Genomic DNA, 18,238 nt, shown 5'->3' on the forward strand with positions numbered 1-18,238 from the left:
TTAATATATATACCTTTAATTTTCTACCCACAACCCTTCACCATTCTCGCGTATATAGTCATCATCATTGTCAATGGTGACATCAATAGGCGGTGAATCAATGGTAAACGTTTCTTGTTCAAGTATAATGTCATCGCTCCCAGACTCTTTGATCAGATAATCTTTCGGTTGACTTGTTAGGACAACTGACCATCGAGCATCTACTGGATCACTCACATAAAATACTTGCTTGGCTTGTGATGCCATTATAAAGCGGTTAGATTTATGTCCTATTCGATTTAAGTCCACCAGTGTGAATCCTAAGTCATCTGTTTTGACCCCATTATCACTTTCCACCCAATCACACAAGAAGACTGGAATTCGAATAGTCACATAATCTAGTTCCCAAATTTCTTTGATCACCCCATAAAATGTCATATCACAATTTATGGGAATTTTATCTTTGGAACTAGATATTTGAAAAGTCTGGGCGATAATAGTAACACTACTATTTTGTGTCTTTCTAATGTTATCACGTTCTACAGTGTTGAATTGAATACCGTGAATATAATAGCATTGATACTTAATTACGCTCATTGAAGGACCTCGTGCTATCCATTTTAGTGTTTCAGACACTTTGTTTGTGGTGTTAATCAGAACCTAGAATACAATAAAATAAAACAAAGTATATTAAATTCTAACAAGCTAAAATACAATAACACTCAAACAAGAACAACACAAGTATTTTACCTCATTCTCGAACCAAGTGCTGAAATTTCGATAATGTTCATCTTGTACCCATTTTTTATTCCGAGACTTATTAGGATATGTAGTCTTGATCCAATTGAAATGTCCTCTTCAAGAAATATCATTTATATCATTGTCAATATAATGAAAGAGAAAAATAAGATTGATCATGCATATGTATAAGAACTTACTCGATGTATGGTTGAACATCATCAATATTTTGTAAGACTAGGCGATGTGCTTCATCTCGATCAGATTTATTTACTTTAGAAACAACACCACCTCTACCACATTTACTTATTTCAAACTCAATTTTAGAAAAACAACACTGCTTTAAGATTAAAATTTTCTTTCTTATAAGCATCGTAAGCATTAACCCCCTCATACCACAATGTGCTCAAATCATCAATTAAAGGAGCTAGGTATACATCAATATCATTTCCGGGTTGTTTAGGACCAGATATCAACAAGGTCAACATGGTAAACTTCCTCTTCATACACAACCATGGTGGTAGATTATAGATGACTAGCATTACAGGCCAACAACTATATTTACTACTAAGGGAATTGTGTGGATTAATTCCGTCAGCAGAAAGACCCAAACGAATATTCCTTGGTTCATTCCCAAATTCCGGCCATTTAACATCTACTGTTTTTCAAGCTGGCGAGTCAGCTGGATGTCTTAGCTTGCCATCCTTTACTCTATCTTTAGCATGCCAAATTAAATTTTTAGCATGATCATCATTTCGGTACAACCTAACCAAACGAGGTATCGGTGGAAGATACCATAAAACCTTTGCAGGGACACCTTTTCTAACTGCATCTGAATTTTTTTTCTTTTGCCATCTAGACTCGCCACATGTCGAACATGCAATTGCATCAACAAATCTCTTTCGATATAAGATGCAATCATTAGGACAAGCATGTATTTTTTCATATTGCATGCCTAACGAACGCAATGTCTTCTTCGCTTCATAAAATGAAGACGGCACTTCATTACCTTCGGGTAATAATTCTCCTAAAAATGTTAACAACTCTGTCATTCCCTTATCACTCCACCCATGTTTGGCTTTTAAGTTATACAACCTAAGCAGTGCTGATAATTTAGTGAACCTTATACAATTAGGGAAAATGGGTTTCTCAGCATCTTCTAAGATTGACTGAAATTTAATTGGATCCACATGTGATTCATATTGTGCATCATCAATCATCTCTGCAACATCATCAACTTCGTAATCAACATCAAAATACTTATTATTCTTAGATGATCCCTCATCAGCTCCTTTCATTCTTTCACCGTGCAAAAACCATACTTTATAACTTTTGTCTATTCCATTCCTAAATAAGTGGTCTTTTATTTTAAAAATTGGCATCCTCACAACGTTACCACACTTAACACATGGACAAGGAATACTATTAGGAGATTGAGTATTTCTTGCACAAAATTCCAAGAAAAACTCAACTCCATTCCTATATTTCATAGATAACATATCCACTGACATCCAATCTCTATCCATTGTCAAACTTCACACAACAAAAAAAACAAACAAACAAAGCAACAAACATTAACAATTAAGTTCGTGGATTACTTAATTGAAAAGTAAATAAAGGAAACAATATGTCCAAAAAAAATTGGGCAGCATTTCCCCTATTTCTATCACATTTCCCAAATTTAAAATGTGCATTTATACAGCACATGGTATACACAAAAATATTCAACTAATCAATCAAACATGCATAATTCTAAAATTACTAAATCCTAAAAAAAATTGACCAGCATTTCCCCTATTTCTATCATATTTCCCAAAATTTAAATAAACATATTTCATCACATAAACACAACAAACCAATTAATAATCAATCAAACATGCATAATTCCAAAATTACTAAATCTTAAGAAAAAATTGGACAGCATTTCCCCTATTTCTATCATATTTCCCAAAATTTAAATAAACATATATTCATCACATAAATACAACAAATCAAGTAATCAATCAAACATGCACAATTACAGCCTTATATCACCGCAGCACACAGTCCCAGATCATATCTCCACTATTTTATAATTCGTACATGCTACTAAGTTCAATATATTAATTATACATTAAGGTTTAAAATATTACCTCTAATATAAAATCCTCCAAAGCTTGATCTCACTAATAAAGTTGTCAACAAAATACCTACTCAAATATAACAATATACAAAAAAATAATAAAAAAGTTAACAAAATATAAAGAAAAATATCATAAAGTTATATTGTAACTAAATAAACAATAAAATGCTTAAAGAAAACAAATAATTTGTTATATGTACACATTTGTTTACTTAAACCTGAAATAATTTTTTTTTTTAAAAAAAAGTTAACAACTCACATAAATAAAAATCGACTATAAATATCCTAACTAAATCAATAATAAAATATAACTTAAAAAAACAAACAATTTTAATATATACCTATTTAACCAATTAAACCCAAAATTTAAAAATAATTTAAAAAAGTTAACAAAATATAAACAAAAATTTACTAATAATAATCAAACTAAACATTTAATAAAAGGAAACTTATACAAAATATATACATTAATCTATATATATACTCATTTACATAGTAAATTCGAAATTTAATTAAATTTAAAAAAAAAAGTTAATAAAACTATCTAAAAATTAAAAATCCGAAATATAGTCAATTTATAAAAAAAAAATTCACAAAAATTATATTTAAATCATAAAAATTAATAAAATTACACTTACTTGTGGTAATTGTGCAATGTGGGTTCTTGATGTAGAAAACCCCAAAAATCTAATGAAGATTATGAGTTTTCAAATTATATCTTCAAAAAACAAAATCTATACAAAAAAATCCAAAAAAAAAACTATATATAAGTTTCATAAACATATATAAATCATTATTTTAACATTAAAATTGAAAAAAAAAATGGCTGAAAACGTACCTAAATGGGAAGAACCTTGGTTGGGCACCACTGGTTTGGGAGGAAAACGGTCTGAAATTATGGTAGGAGTGAAATGGGGCTCGGCTGGGACGATGAGGGTTTTATTATGGGAGACCCAGTTGCGTCAGTGGCCCACTGACGGTAATGGACGTTTGCGTCAGTGGGGCACTGACGCAAATGCTCATTACTGTCAGTGGGCCACTGACGCCGTTAACAGCTCGTTTGCGTCAGTGCCCCACTGACACAAACGGTTCCATTAAACAGCGTCAGTGTATGTTATGACGCAATTGGGCCCTCATTTGTGGCAGTGTCCAACTGCCACAAATGCTAATTCTTGGTCAACAGCGTCAGTCAACTGCGTTGACTGACGCGTTTGACTGACACAATTGTCCTTTTTTGTAGTAGTGATAATGCATGAGAAATACTATTGCATGCTCACCGTGCACATGCACACACACAAGTGCTAGGGTGCATTTCTACGAAGCATGCACCTTGGTGAATACAACCAAAACTCAAATACTCATATTTACAATAAATTAACAAAATACAAATCATTTATTTTCTACCAAACAATTCAAATACAATTAACACTTAAACCATTTATAATTTAAAATAAAGCACATAATTAATAATAATAATAATGTGGTGTGCTACATAGCCACAGGCATGAAACACACAAAACAAAGATAGAATAAGCATACAAAGGATCATAACAAAGATCCTGGAAGCATAACCGACTCGACTAGATGCAATTCGAACACTTGGGGCATAACACACCCAGGGCAGACCTGAAACACATAAAAAAACTATAGACACAAATAGTAAAACCTTAAACAGAGGACAGTATAACATACAATTAAAGAGCAGAAACAAAGAAATAAAGGTCAGAACAAGACAGTGAGGGTCTGAAGCAACACTCCCAACAACAATGCCTATGCTTAACACAAAATAAGTAGAAAACAAATACGACAAATGTCACTTACCTATTCCAAGCAAGAATTTCCCAAATCCACTCTCAATCACTGAGAATTAACCAAATGCAATGACATATAGAGATGAAATATGAGAGAGTGATATGAACCAGAGATTTAACACACCAAACCAAGCAAGTTTCTATTGTAGAAGAAGAATTCAGACCCAAACACCCATTTCGAGAGCTTGGTTCTCTCTCACTGAATAATCAAGGGACGAATTGGCTTTGAGAGGGGTATAAGTTATGAAAAAAAAATGAAAATACAAACAAAAACAATAAAAATGAATGAAGGCAATAATCTCAAGCACAAAATGAAGTTCCAAATCCCTAAATTTCTTTTTATAAAACCAAGCTCAAAATCAATCACACTATTTTCAATTTAATCATAACTTAGAACAATAAGATGAAAATTAAATAGAAAAAAAAGGAAACATCAAGCTCAGAAAATCACTTGAGGAGGAGACGAAGAACTGTGCGGCGTGTGGAACGGTGACAGAATGAGCGGGCGACTAAAATGGCGACGGAACTCCGACAGCGTTTGGACAGTGGTGAGTGAGAAGGAGTTAGAGAAGCGTGAGAAGGAGGTGGTTTTTATCTCTGGTTTTCATCTTTAGAGAGGGAGCTAGTTCTTTTGTTTTTGGTGTTAAAGAAGACAAATACAAAAATGGCAAAGATAGAGAAGTTGTAAAGTTTCTTCAAACTTTTAGAGATAACAGTAATAGAAAAAAGAAAATAAATATAAAAGTGGGTATAAAAAAATTACCGTAAATATGCACCCAAACATTACACACAGTGATATGTCACTGTTTTTTAAAACTGTGGGTCCCAGTTTTAATAAATGTGATTGGTTAGACTAAACTGTCACATCACTATGTGTAATGTTTTGGTGTATATTTTGGGTACACATATCATTACTATATATCTCTTATAGATAATAAGTGTGTAGATAACGAAAATTCTTGGTTTAACATTTTTTTTAAGGTTAACTTTAACGGAATATTCTTATATTTAACCATAGTTTGTAAATACTTAAACTTAAATAAAATAAAATAAATAATTAAAAAAAAATTAAAATATGATATTTTTTAGATATTTTATAATGATAATTATTTAAAAATAATAAATAATTAAACAAATTAAAATATGATATTTTTTAAATATTTTACTATGATAATTATTTTAAAATAATAAATAATTAAATAAATTAAAATATGATATTTTTGAGATATTTTACAATAATACTTATTTAAAAATAATAAAATCATACTTTTTATAACTTAAATAAAATTTAATTAAACTTAAACTTAATTTAATAATATTATATTAAACATATAATATAATATTCTATGAATTAGCAACAAGTTACTTTTTTTTTTAACAAACTAGCAATAAACTTAAATTTAAAAATCAACATATAATATTTAATATTACATTAAATATATAATATATAATCTCTTATTGTCACTTCTAAATTCAAAAACTAAAACAAAAATAAATAAATTATTTAATTAAAATATGATATTTATTTTAAAATTTATATGACATTAATATAAATTTAATAAAAATAATTAATAAATTTTATAAATAAAACTAAACAATATTATACATTGTTTGTATCCACTATATGATTTCTGTAAATTTTTTTTTATAAAAAAATTATATTTACTAATAAGAAAAAATGAAAATGATAAAATAGAGGTGAATTCCACGGTTCTTTCCGTATGCCTCCCCGCTCAGCGAAACCACCCCTGGATCGCCAACTCAACCCCATTCAAACCCTAACGGCAGATAACGTCTGATTGCCACCCTTCCTCCACGATACTAACGCCGTCAAATGACCGTTATTTTCTGTCTATATAAATACGTGAGTATGTAATCTCTTTTTAATTTGTGCCTCATTTCTCTCTGGGCAGCTTCTCAGATCTGCCCCTTTTCTCAGCTTCTTTCGTAATCGTCTTTTTCGCTTGAGCCATGTAATCTCTCTTTTCTGTCTTTTAATTCTGATTTATATTTTTAGGTATATATGTGTGTAATGGAGTCATATAAAATATTTACGCGTACAGATGAGTAGATCGGTATGCTTTTAGTTTGGAATGAATTTTTTTTTTTGCAAGTTTCTTTTCTTTTATGAATTATGAAAGGTGAATCAACTTTTCCGAGGGTTGCGCTTTTCATGTCATTGCAAACTAGATCTGGGTCTGGGTGGTTATATCTGTTGGAAATGGGTTCGTCTGATTACCATTTTGCTGATCTGGGTTTGTAATTTGAGATTGGTTTTTGAACATATGAGATGTGAAATGATGAAAATGATTTTGTAACGAAATATTTATCGAGAAAGAACTCAAGCTGGTGCAATATTCTATCTTATTTAATTGTTCGACTCTCTGTTAGATGAACAGATCTGATTCATTACATATCTATGTGGTGATATGAATCATATGATAATGAGGATATTGGCTTCAATCCATTATATATTATTAGCTTGAATACCATGCGTGAAAAGGTTGGCCAGAATGCTTATAGATCTACTAGCTGTTGACATGATCGTTTGCTTGTTTGAGTTTTCATTGCACATCATACCACCAGTTTGGAAATTGACTTTATTGGTTTCAGCCGAGATTAAGAAATGGGGTTGTCTTTCACCAAGCTCTTCAGTCGGCTTTTTGCCAAAAAGGAGATGAGAATTCTAATGGTTGGTCTCGATGCCGCTGGTAAGACCACCATCTTGTATAAGCTCAAGCTGGGAGAGATTGTGACGACCATTCCTACAATCGGTATGCCATTTCACTGTCCTCAATTTCATATTTGGACTCGATCTTTTGTTTCATTTTATAATCGTTAGTGTACATCGATTTGTGGAGACTAAAGATTATGACCTTATCGTTTCACAGGATTCAATGTGGAGACTGTTGAATATAAGAACATTAGCTTTACCGTCTGGGATGTCGGGGGTCAGGACAAGGTTTGTTTCATTACAATGCGTGGTTAAATTTTTATTTACTTATTTTAACTCCATTCATGAGAACATGTGTAGATAGATACTGTTATAAAAATATGAATATGGTTTTCTGTTGATGTTTTTCTTATAAATGTTATGACAAAGATGTAAATTGTGCTGCTGATGCATCACGCATGTGCTTATTGACGGTCTTGTGCTGATTCGATATGGCCACTTCAGCACATAACATAATCATAAGCTAAATTTTTAGCTACCTTGTCTTTCAGTTTTTTCCTTCATAATGTAGGGAAAGGCTATCCACGATGTGGCATACATTTCACATACTTTTGCATATGCTATGTGCTTTAAATTTTGTTGTAGTTTTGTTAGTGTGCTTATTGACGGTCTTGTGCCAATTATATGTTCTCCCTTTGGCACACAACATAATCATAAGCTACATTTTTTTGAGCCTCCTTGTATTTTAGATATTTCTTTTCTTGTACGAGGAATTATCATTCACGGGGGTTGCAGACATTTTGATTTACCACACTGCTGCATATAATGATGCATCATTTCTGTGCTTATTGACGGTCTTGTGCTGATTAGTCATTCATCCATCAGCGCTTAACATAATCATAAGCTACATTGCTAATGCCATCATGTATTCAGTATATTTCCTTTTTCTGTATTGGGAGATACTATACATGCAGTGGCAGACATGTATATATGTTTATGTATGTACTTGTGCAGCTTACCTGTTGGAATAGTGTGTTTGTATGATCATCTTTTAATGAGTTCATGTCATTGTCAATTACTATTCAAAACGTTCCTTATTACTGTTAGCTCGGTTATAATTGCAAGGACTTGAGTCTTAATTGTTTCATATCTATATGCATATATATGTTTCAGTCGCTGAAGACTACATGTTAAATATTCAGCTAGTAGAAGTAAATATGATAATCAATTCACTGTTTAAACTTTCTACATTTGGAACATCCAGATTCGACCTCTGTGGAGACACTACTTCCAGAATACTCAAGGACTCATCTTTGTGGTTGACAGCAATGATCGTGACCGTGTTGTCGAGGCTAGGGATGAGTTGCATCGTATGTTGAATGAGGTACTAGAACATTTGTAGTTCTGTATATTTGTCATAAAGAACTTCAAAAGTGGAATGTTATTGCTCTCTCTGGGTTTTATTTATTTTTTTTAAAAAAAAAGTCCAGTAGCCCTTGGAATAGTTTCTCATATTTACATTGCTTATTTGAATATGCAGGATGAGTTGAGGGATGCTGTGCTGCTTGTATTTGCTAACAAACAGGATCTCCCAAATGCCATGAATGCAGCTGAGATCACAGACAAACTTGGTCTTCACTCTCTTCGCCAACGTCACTGGTATTTATTGGTTCCAGTCTTTGTCTTGTCCCATACTTATTTTTATGGTCTCTAGACTGGTTCTAACTCCTGCACATTTTCTCCAGGTACATCCAGAGCACATGTGCCACATCTGGGGAAGGACTCTACGAGGGTCTGGATTGGCTCTCCAACAATATTGCTAACAAGGTAGGATATGATGTTGATACTTGAGCTAGTTCTAGTTTTGAGTTTTAAGACTATAATGCGTTGATTACCCATCTTTCTTGTTTCAGTCTTAAAAAGACCTGATCTCTGTTGAAGGATTTCACGCAGCAATTGGTGTCATCATGATGCTGCTCCCCTTATATTTGGTGTTGATGGATTCTTTTTTATCTTTTTTTTTACTGTCATTAATTAATGTATCTGTTCAGATTTTGTTACCACAAAATAGAAATTGCCATTTTATCCTGTAGATGCTAAATAATTCATGGTTCTCAGAATATATAAACGATTCATCTTTTATGTTTTAGAGTATACAATTTTTTTTTCTTTTTTTCGGTTACGTATTATCCCCACTGTTATTTTTATATTCTCAAATTCCATAAAGATTCTCGCCAAACTTAAGGTGGAGGGAAATCCTGTGTGTACCGCATCACGCAATAGACAAATTGGACATTTGGATATTGGCCTAAGAAATTTAGCAAGTTCATTGAGAGGATATGTTTTTCCTGAAATCAATTTTATAACTTCGGGATACGTGAAGAAGATCAATAAAGAATAAGTGGAAAAACTGTTTCACTAAGGGTATGTTCTATAACATATTAAATTTTTTTAAAATGTCAACATAACTTATTCTCTCAAACATGTCATTTTTAAATTTTTGGACAAAAACAACCCATCCCTAGCATTAAACACTCTTTTCCCAGCCAAACTCTTATTTATCTCAGTATTTTCTCTCAACCGAGCAGAGACACTCACCATCTCTCTCAGGCGAAGCGCTCTCTCTCTCCTCACAGTCGTTGTCGCCACTTTCTTCTCCATTGCCGGCCACGGTAAGGCAGTTGTTGTGGTTTTTTTTTTAAAAAAAATTGAATCGTAATGTATAAATCGATGAAATGAATTTGATTTTTAATCTTTATTTTGCAAAAATGTAGCTTAAAATAGGTTTGATTCTATGTGCATCATTTTGGAAGATTATGTTTACATTATGCAAAATTTGTGGGTCGATGTTCATTCGATTCCACATCGATGTCATTTCGATGCTTCATCGAGAGTAATTCGATGACATACAGTGCATGTGCAGATTTTTAAAATATTGAAAAGTTGTTCATCGATGCGCAATCAATGCTCCATCGATAGTATTTCGATGGACTAGTAAATGAAGGCGATAGTCCATCGATGGTATATCGATGTCATTTGGATGGTTGCATGGTTTTCATTTTTTTGTATAAAAGTCGATGAAATTTCGATGCTATGTCGATGGCTTTTATATGTTTATTCGATGCTCCATCGATGCTATTTCGATGGTATATCGATGGTTGTTAGAGCACATGAATTTGATGGTGATGCATCGATGTTTATCCGATGCTATGTCGATGCGATGTCGATGACTTTTATATGTTATTCGATGCTCCATCGATGGTTGTTTGAGCACATTAATTTGATGGTGATGCATCGATGGTTATTCGATGCGATGTCGATGACTTTATATGTTTATTCCATGCTCCATCGATGCTATTTCGATGACAACAACAGACAACAACAAACTGAGTATTTTTTGTAAATTCAATTAATTCTCTTTTTTTGTTGTTGGATATTTTGTAGATGCCACCCAAACGTATCCCACCGCTTGAGGTCCCTATAGAGGATCATTATGTCGGTCGTATGACCTATAGGGGTTTCGGGAGGTTAACAAAATTGAAGAAAAGATTTGAGGAGCATGGATTGTTGGGGAGGGTGAATGAGTCTGTTTTTGGACCATTCTTCACAGCCCCTGCCTTTTCGTTCTCTGGGGCATTGGTGCACACACTGCTTTTGCAGAAGGTCAAGTCTCCGCGTGGTGATGAGGTGCACTTCTTGATGGGCCCAAACTTATGTAAGTTTGGGGTTCACGAGTTTGCCATTATCACTGGCCTGAGTTGCTCCTGTCCACCACTTGCCGTTGACATTCAACCTCACATTACTTCCTCCCGCCTAGTTGATACATATTTCAGTGTGGAACCCGAGAAAGACATTAGGTTCAGTATGTTGGAACGAGCTTTTAGTATGTGCGATGTACCTGATGATTTGTACAAGCTCGGTTTGGTTTACTTTGTGGAGGGGATACTATTGGCCACTGAGAACGAAAATGCTATTTGGCGAGATTCATTGTCGATGGTCGAGGATTTAGATTATTTTGAGAAGTATCCGTGGGGATCCCTTTCATTCGATACAACTGTGAAACAATACCAGGTAAGAAGGCGAAGAAGATGACTGAGGTGGAGTCTTCTAAGGGTGTTCAGGTGGAGGCAAAGTACACTTGCAAGGGGTATCCACCAGCCTTGCAATATTGGGCATACGAGACAATTCTTGATTTAGAGAAGGAATATGCCAAGCCCTGTGGATTCAAGTTCTCTAGGATGCTACAGTGAGAGAGCACAGGCTAGCCGAAGCATTTGCATTTGAAGGATGTACTTGCGAGGAGACATGTAAGTTATATTAAATTTAAATAATTCAAGAACTTTTGAATTTTACTAATCAACTTATGTCGTTTCTAATTTTCTTGTTTTGTTTCCATTACAGTTGTCATGCATTTCTATCCTAAGGTCTCAACCAAATGAGCGAGACTTGTTCGATACCATATATCAGAGGACAGAGGGGGATGCTCCTAGGTATGCGATGCTGCAGGATATGATCCAGCCTGCACCAGAGGATGGAAGACCTTACGATCCTGAGGCAGAGGCTGCTGCGGTATGAGATAGCCGTGGCGGCTGGCATATTTGTGGAGGATGCCCTAACAGAGACTGCTCCAGATACTAGTGCAGAACCTACTTCTGCTCCTGCTCCTGAGGCTTATGAGGTTGTGTTGGGTGAAATGGCCAGACTATCAGGTGTAGTGGACGAGGTTAAGGCCACTTTAAGAATCGTCCTTAAAAATCAAGAAGTCATATTAGAGAAGCTGGCAACACTAGGTGGTATACCTACTCCTGCACCTACTCTTGCACCTACTCCAGCAGAGGATGTAGAGTACGACATTCTCCCCACATGTTACGAGCCTCCTGTTGGAGAAGCCACACCTTCTTAGCCAGTGCAGACAGTCTTAGGTACGACTAATCCATGAGTTTTTATATGTTTTAAAGAGATTAGATACTAATTTCTCCCATTACAGGTAAACGCACTAGACAGAGACCAGTAAGGTACGAGGACTATACTCCAGCAGCCAAGAAACCAAAGGTCAAGGACCCAATTACGATCCTTCTTTTAAAGGTGTTGGATCAAGATATGTTGACAACTTTTAACCGATGGGTACTGGGTGAGATTGACAACAGCAGACTGAGGAAGTTGGAATGTTGTGATGGGACCCCTGTTTGGTTCTTGAAGTTGAAGGTGGCAAAAGAATGGTTGGCAGAAACTGTAAGTCTCTTATATTTGTTAGAACATTTATCTCATTTTAACAATCCACTCTTCCTTAACGATACTCTATTTATTTGCAGCATCTCGACGCTGCGAATTATCTTATACGGAGACGTCTTTTTGAGTTGCCGAAGACGTACCCCGTGAAAGCCACCGTACTTGATTCATCATTTGCACAGTATATTCCTGCTAGATATGAGGAATTCAAGAACAAAAACAGGACTTACGAATGGGACTCGAACATTCTTAATTTCGTGAAAGGAGATGCTAAAAAATACAAGAAGCCTTGGGGTGATTGCAACGAGGTCTACTTCCACTGGTGCTTGGAAAATCGGCATTGGGTCTTTTGCGAAATAAATATCACTGATTGGATGATCACTGTATTTGACTCAGATCATTCCAACTTTAGCCATAATAAGTTGTCTGAGTTGATCGAACCTTGGAGTAGGATGCTTCCATCTTTACTCAACGCTTCTGGTATGTTTAAAGGACACCCCAGGTTGAAAATAGCTAGACCGAAGATCACCGTTCCAAACTTTGATTGGCGGCGCATGTCCACTGATATTGTCCCACAGTCTAAAACCAGGTATTTAGACGTACTAACTTCATATTTTCATAACACTGTTCTCCTTTAATTTTCAATACACTCACAAATGCGATTTCTTGGTTTCAACAGAGATTGCGGCGTATTCGCCATCAAACACTTGGAGTTTATTCTTAGAGACATTCCCTTATCATATGCCATTGAGGAAAACATTCAGTACTTCAGGGATAAATTATGCATCGACATTTTTTTATGAGAATGTGTACCCTTGATGTTAGAACATTTATTTTGATTTCTTTATGTTAGAACATTTATTTTGATTTCTCCTTAGTTTTGTATATAAAAAATGTCATTTCAATGGCTATTCGATGACACACAATAGTATATTTCTCCTTAGTTATGTATATAAACAATGTCATTTCGATTAACAAAGTCCATTAATACACAAATAAAAAGAGTAAAAAAGTCCATTAATACACAAATAAAAAGATTAACAAAGACCATTATTACCCAAATAAAAAGTTTAACATTGATGCCATAAATTTCAAACACGAACTTTAGAAGTTGCCCTATTATGGCCTAGACCTCCACAAGTGCTGCACTTGCGCTGTACAACCAATTTATCTCCATTGGAAGGATGGCGTTTCGTCTTAGGCCTACCTTGTTTCTTCTTTGGACGACCAACCGGGTTTTTCTGCGCAAGTGTTCTCACTTTTATTGTCATAATGTCATGTGGAACAATCCACTCTTCCTCGTTACCAGTAGGATATATAGATTCTGTGTAAGAGGACATCCATGTCTCAATTTTATAGTAATTTGAACACAGCGAATAAAAGTTCACCCCTCGCTTAAGGGATCTAGATAGTGCATGAGCACATGGGATACCAATAATCTGAAACACGCCATATGTACATGTCTTATTCAGGAGGTCGACTTCACCATTCAACTCACCATCTAACACATGGAACTCATGCCTACCTATTGCATAAAGGATCAAGAATTGAGCTTTCTCAGCCATATCCACCAAAATGTTCTCATAGGTCGGTGCAAGAGTTGTAGTTGTCTTCTCGCTAGTTTCTCTCCTATCACAGAACCAGGACTGTAGTGTGAAGCGAATAAATTCGACGAATGTAGTTATCGAAAAGCTCCTAGCGTCCTGGGTCTTATTGTTGAAACTTTCAGCGTAATTGCTTGTCATTATATTATACCTAGTATCCAGGAAAACTAACATTTAATAGTAATGTACATTTATAAATTAAAATACAATTCACAATGACATACCTATTTCCAGGAAAGTAAGCACGGGACCACTTATCAAAACCCATGCCTTCTAGGTATTGAGCAATGACTGGGTCTTTTGATTTGATTTTTTCGAAGTTAGCGTGGAACTCGGATTTCCTAAAAGCATATGCCACATTATACATCAACACATGACAATGATCAGTCTTGAATTTAGCAATCACATTCATACTAATGTGGTGGTAGCAAGCACCATGATAGGCATCAGGGAAGATAGTTTCCAAGGCATGTGTAATACTTGCATGCCTGTCAGATACAAACGCCAGGTCCTCAACTTCTCCAATCGCTTCCTTTAGCTTTGACATGAAATACTTCCAAGAATCATGATTCTCATTATCCATAATACCAAATGCAACTGGATATAGATGGTTATTTGCATCCAGCGCGACTGCACATAACATCTGCCCACCGTATTTTGTCTTTAAAAAAGTTTCGTCCACACATAACACAGGACGACATGTATGAAACCCTCTTCAACTAACTCTGAGTGAGAAAAATCAATATTTGAATCGATTTGCCTCAGTGACAAAAGCTGTAACGTCCCGGGATTTTTCTGTTGAAGCATGAACAGGTACGATGGTAACTTCTGGTAGGATGCTTCCAGTGTCCCTCTGACATAAGAAAGAGCCTTCTCTCAGCATCTCCAAGTTTTTCCATATGAAAACTCAATGCCATAATCATTCTTAATGTCCTTTCTTATGTTGTTTGCCATGTACGCATTCGATCCAGTCTGATATTTTTTCTTTATGCAATGACCAATAACCCAAGGTGCAGCTTGGTGATGGCCTTTATGTCGGAGGTCAAGTGAGCAAGTGTGTTTGTTGGTGAAACGAGTTATCTCGAATATATTAGATTTAGGAATTCTCTTCCCCCTCAATCTCCACCCACAATCAGGATCCTTGCAAGTGTTATACCAAACTTCAGTACCTGACTTCTTCACCACAAACTCGAAGTTCTACTTCATTGCATACAAGTGTGCCTTCATCTTCAACTCTAACTTGTTCTCAAAAACTTTCCCAACTTCTATTACTCCACAACTCACTCCAGATAATGTGGGGATAACATAAGAGAGGCATGGGATATCTTCAGCAGTATACGCCGGAGAACTCCATCTATTTCTATCATCTTGTGTAGTTGGACGACTGCTCTCTGAGCCAGCAGTCCTCCGTCCTTGGATTTCTTGACGTCTTGGCAAGGGTCGTACATTTAAATTATCTACTTGAACCATAGGCAGCAAGACAACCGATCCTCTGAGTTATCATCAGAACTACTGCACCCCTTAACTCTTTCATCATCATCACCAAAATGGGCAACTGGATCGTCATTGACATAAGGCTCATACTCATACCCATCATCATGCGGGAGATTTGTTGGGGGAAAAAGTTTCATTATGACTAGGACCTCCCATGCATACACTTGGCCCAGGAGCTGTTTGTGGAACAAGCGTGCATGATTGATTATGATTTTCCATATTAACACTCGCTCTAGGAGATGGATCAATAAGAGCAATGTTCTTTGCAATCGAACTAACACATAAAGGAACCCGATGATTTAAGGACTTCGAATTGTCAAGAATAAGAGAACTAACTCCATCATCTGTGATTTCAATGGGATCTACGCTAAAATCATTGCATGTAAATGACACTTCCAACTTTAAGTCAAACAATGACCTATCCACTTTCAACTTTGAATACAACTTCTCCAATAATTCTATGTAACCAACATCAATTGGTACATGTATTATAGTGTTCAAACCAACTTTGAAATTCCATTTTTCTGCTTTATGTTCCCAAACACCGTTGTAAGAAACAATTATATTAACTCTGGAACCTGCAAATTTACAAAAAAAAAAAACATAAGAGAATTTTAAAATTAAGTGTAATCGATGAAGAATCGATGGTAAATCGATGATGAATCGATGCCTATGAAAATCTGTATTGCAGTTCAATATCGATACCACATTGATGACATTTCGATGCATAATAGATGCTGATGGTTGCCATCTGTACGCGATTCCATTTCAATGGTATATCGATGCTGAACCAAATCAACATATATGGCATCGATTCAACATCGATATACCATCAATATTACATCGAAAATAACATCTAAATTAGAGGTTCGCCTCAGCATCGAGATTCCATCGATGTACCATCGAAATGCCATCGATGTATAATCGATGCTGATGGTTGCCATCTGTACGCGATTCTATTTCGATGGTATATCGATGCCATATCGATGTCATCGATGCTGAACCAAATCAACATATATGGCATCAATTCAACATCGATATAACATTGATATTACATCGAAAATAACATCTAAATTAGATGTTTGCCTCAGCATCGACATTCCATCGATGTACCATCGAAATGGCATCGATGTACCATCGAAATGCCATCAATGTACCATAGATTTTGGAATGGCTCCCACATAATCCCAGATCCGAAGAATAGTTCAAAACTTGCCGAAAAAAAAATCCAAATTCAACTGCGGAATAGTTCGAATCTAATATCTAACCATGTCATTTCATATTCACAAGTAGAAAGAATGAAATGATACTTACCCATGATTTTTTATCTTTAAAAATGCCAAGAATGACAATTTCTTCACTTGAAATGAATTCTTCACTTGAAATGAAACTTCCAGATCTGAGCAGTCCAATTTCTTCAACGATTTGGCTGTGAAAATCGACAAAGGTTGTTGTGAAAAATGGCTGTAAATGATGGATGAGAGAAAGAGATAGAGAGAAGAATGTGTGAAGTGTTAAATTTGAGTGATGAGGGTATTTTTGTCCAAAAAAGGGGAGGGGGCACATTATGGGGAGAATTTTTATGATGGCATGTTAAAAAATTTAACTATATTATGATGCATATAGTGTAAAATTTCCCTTCACTAATTAGTGCTAGGACTAATTTTAAAATAAGTTTAAATGCAATGTGCTTTACCCCATATAACTGAGGATAACATTATTCTAAATTAATATTAAGCTTACGTTGAAAATTGAGGTGTGTCAAAATTGGGTTTTGTTTAATGGGCGTCATGATTCATCACATTTAAAAGAGGAGTTTTTTCATAAATATTCTTTTCTTTATTATTATTTTTTACTTTTCTTTTCCGTTTCTTGATTTTTTTTTAAAAAATACTATCTTTAAGTTTTTAAAAATACGATTTTTGAAGTTTTATATTTATAAAAATATGATATAAAAAAAATAATCGGACAATAATTAGACTTCAATCCACTGCAAACTAACATATTCAAAAATAACTTGACAACAATCCAAAGTCAACCCATTGCATACTAACACGTTTTTTAAAAAAAAAAACCAAAATATATGTGAAAACAACTAAATACCAATGAGACATCAACACAACAACTATACATAAACTTAATCAACTAAAACACAACATGAAAATAACTATACATAAATTTAAATAACAAAAAAACAAAAACAAAAAAATAACACAAAATATAAAAAACAGGCAAAACCGTAAAAATATGACAATTTCCTTAAATTGATAAAATTGAAAAAAAATTTGTCACTCCATAAAATTGTAAATTTCCCTTAAAAAACACGCAACAAGTCACATGAGTTTTATTCTTAAGCTAAGATATTTTTTTTTTTTTAATATGACACTCTAAAAGGCATATTTCTCTCACAAATCTCTCCATCTATTTAAATTTCTTCTATCACAAGGTGCAGTGTACTTAATTTTCTTTGCAGTACAGGTTGGGGTCCAATTTCTCTTGCCGTGGTGTGGTGCAGTTAAGGCCAACTCCAACCCGACCTCAAAACGACACATATATGTTGGTATTCCTTTAAATTGTCTCAAACCCA

General features: G+C 34.7%; 2 protein-coding genes across 2 annotated transcripts; both read left to right on the forward strand.

The window, feature by feature from the left end:
* The first annotated feature begins 6,513 nt into the window (after positions 1-6,513).
* LOC133788345 (ADP-ribosylation factor 1) lies at positions 6,514-9,466 on the forward strand. Its single transcript, XM_062225800.1, has 7 exons — positions 6,514-6,623; positions 7,264-7,424; positions 7,542-7,612; positions 8,589-8,708; positions 8,865-8,983; positions 9,070-9,151; positions 9,238-9,466. Exons 2-7 carry the CDS (start codon positions 7,277-7,279, stop codon positions 9,241-9,243), a joined length of 546 nt encoding a protein of 181 aa, XP_062081784.1. The 5' UTR covers positions 6,514-6,623; positions 7,264-7,276; the 3' UTR covers positions 9,244-9,466.
* A 137-nt stretch (positions 9,467-9,603) lies between these two features.
* Positions 9,604-13,412, forward strand: LOC133788343 (uncharacterized). Its single transcript, XM_062225799.1, has 5 exons — positions 9,604-11,631; positions 11,726-12,246; positions 12,312-12,556; positions 12,637-13,142; positions 13,233-13,412. Exons 3-5 carry the CDS (start codon positions 12,425-12,427, stop codon positions 13,354-13,356), a joined length of 762 nt encoding a protein of 253 aa, XP_062081783.1. The 5' UTR covers positions 9,604-11,631; positions 11,726-12,246; positions 12,312-12,424; the 3' UTR covers positions 13,357-13,412.
* Positions 13,413-18,238: the final 4,826 nt, after the last annotated feature.

This window comes from Humulus lupulus, chromosome 7 (assembly GCF_963169125.1).
Source record: "Humulus lupulus chromosome 7, drHumLupu1.1, whole genome shotgun sequence".
NCBI lineage: Eukaryota > Viridiplantae > Streptophyta > Magnoliopsida > Rosales > Cannabaceae > Humulus > Humulus lupulus.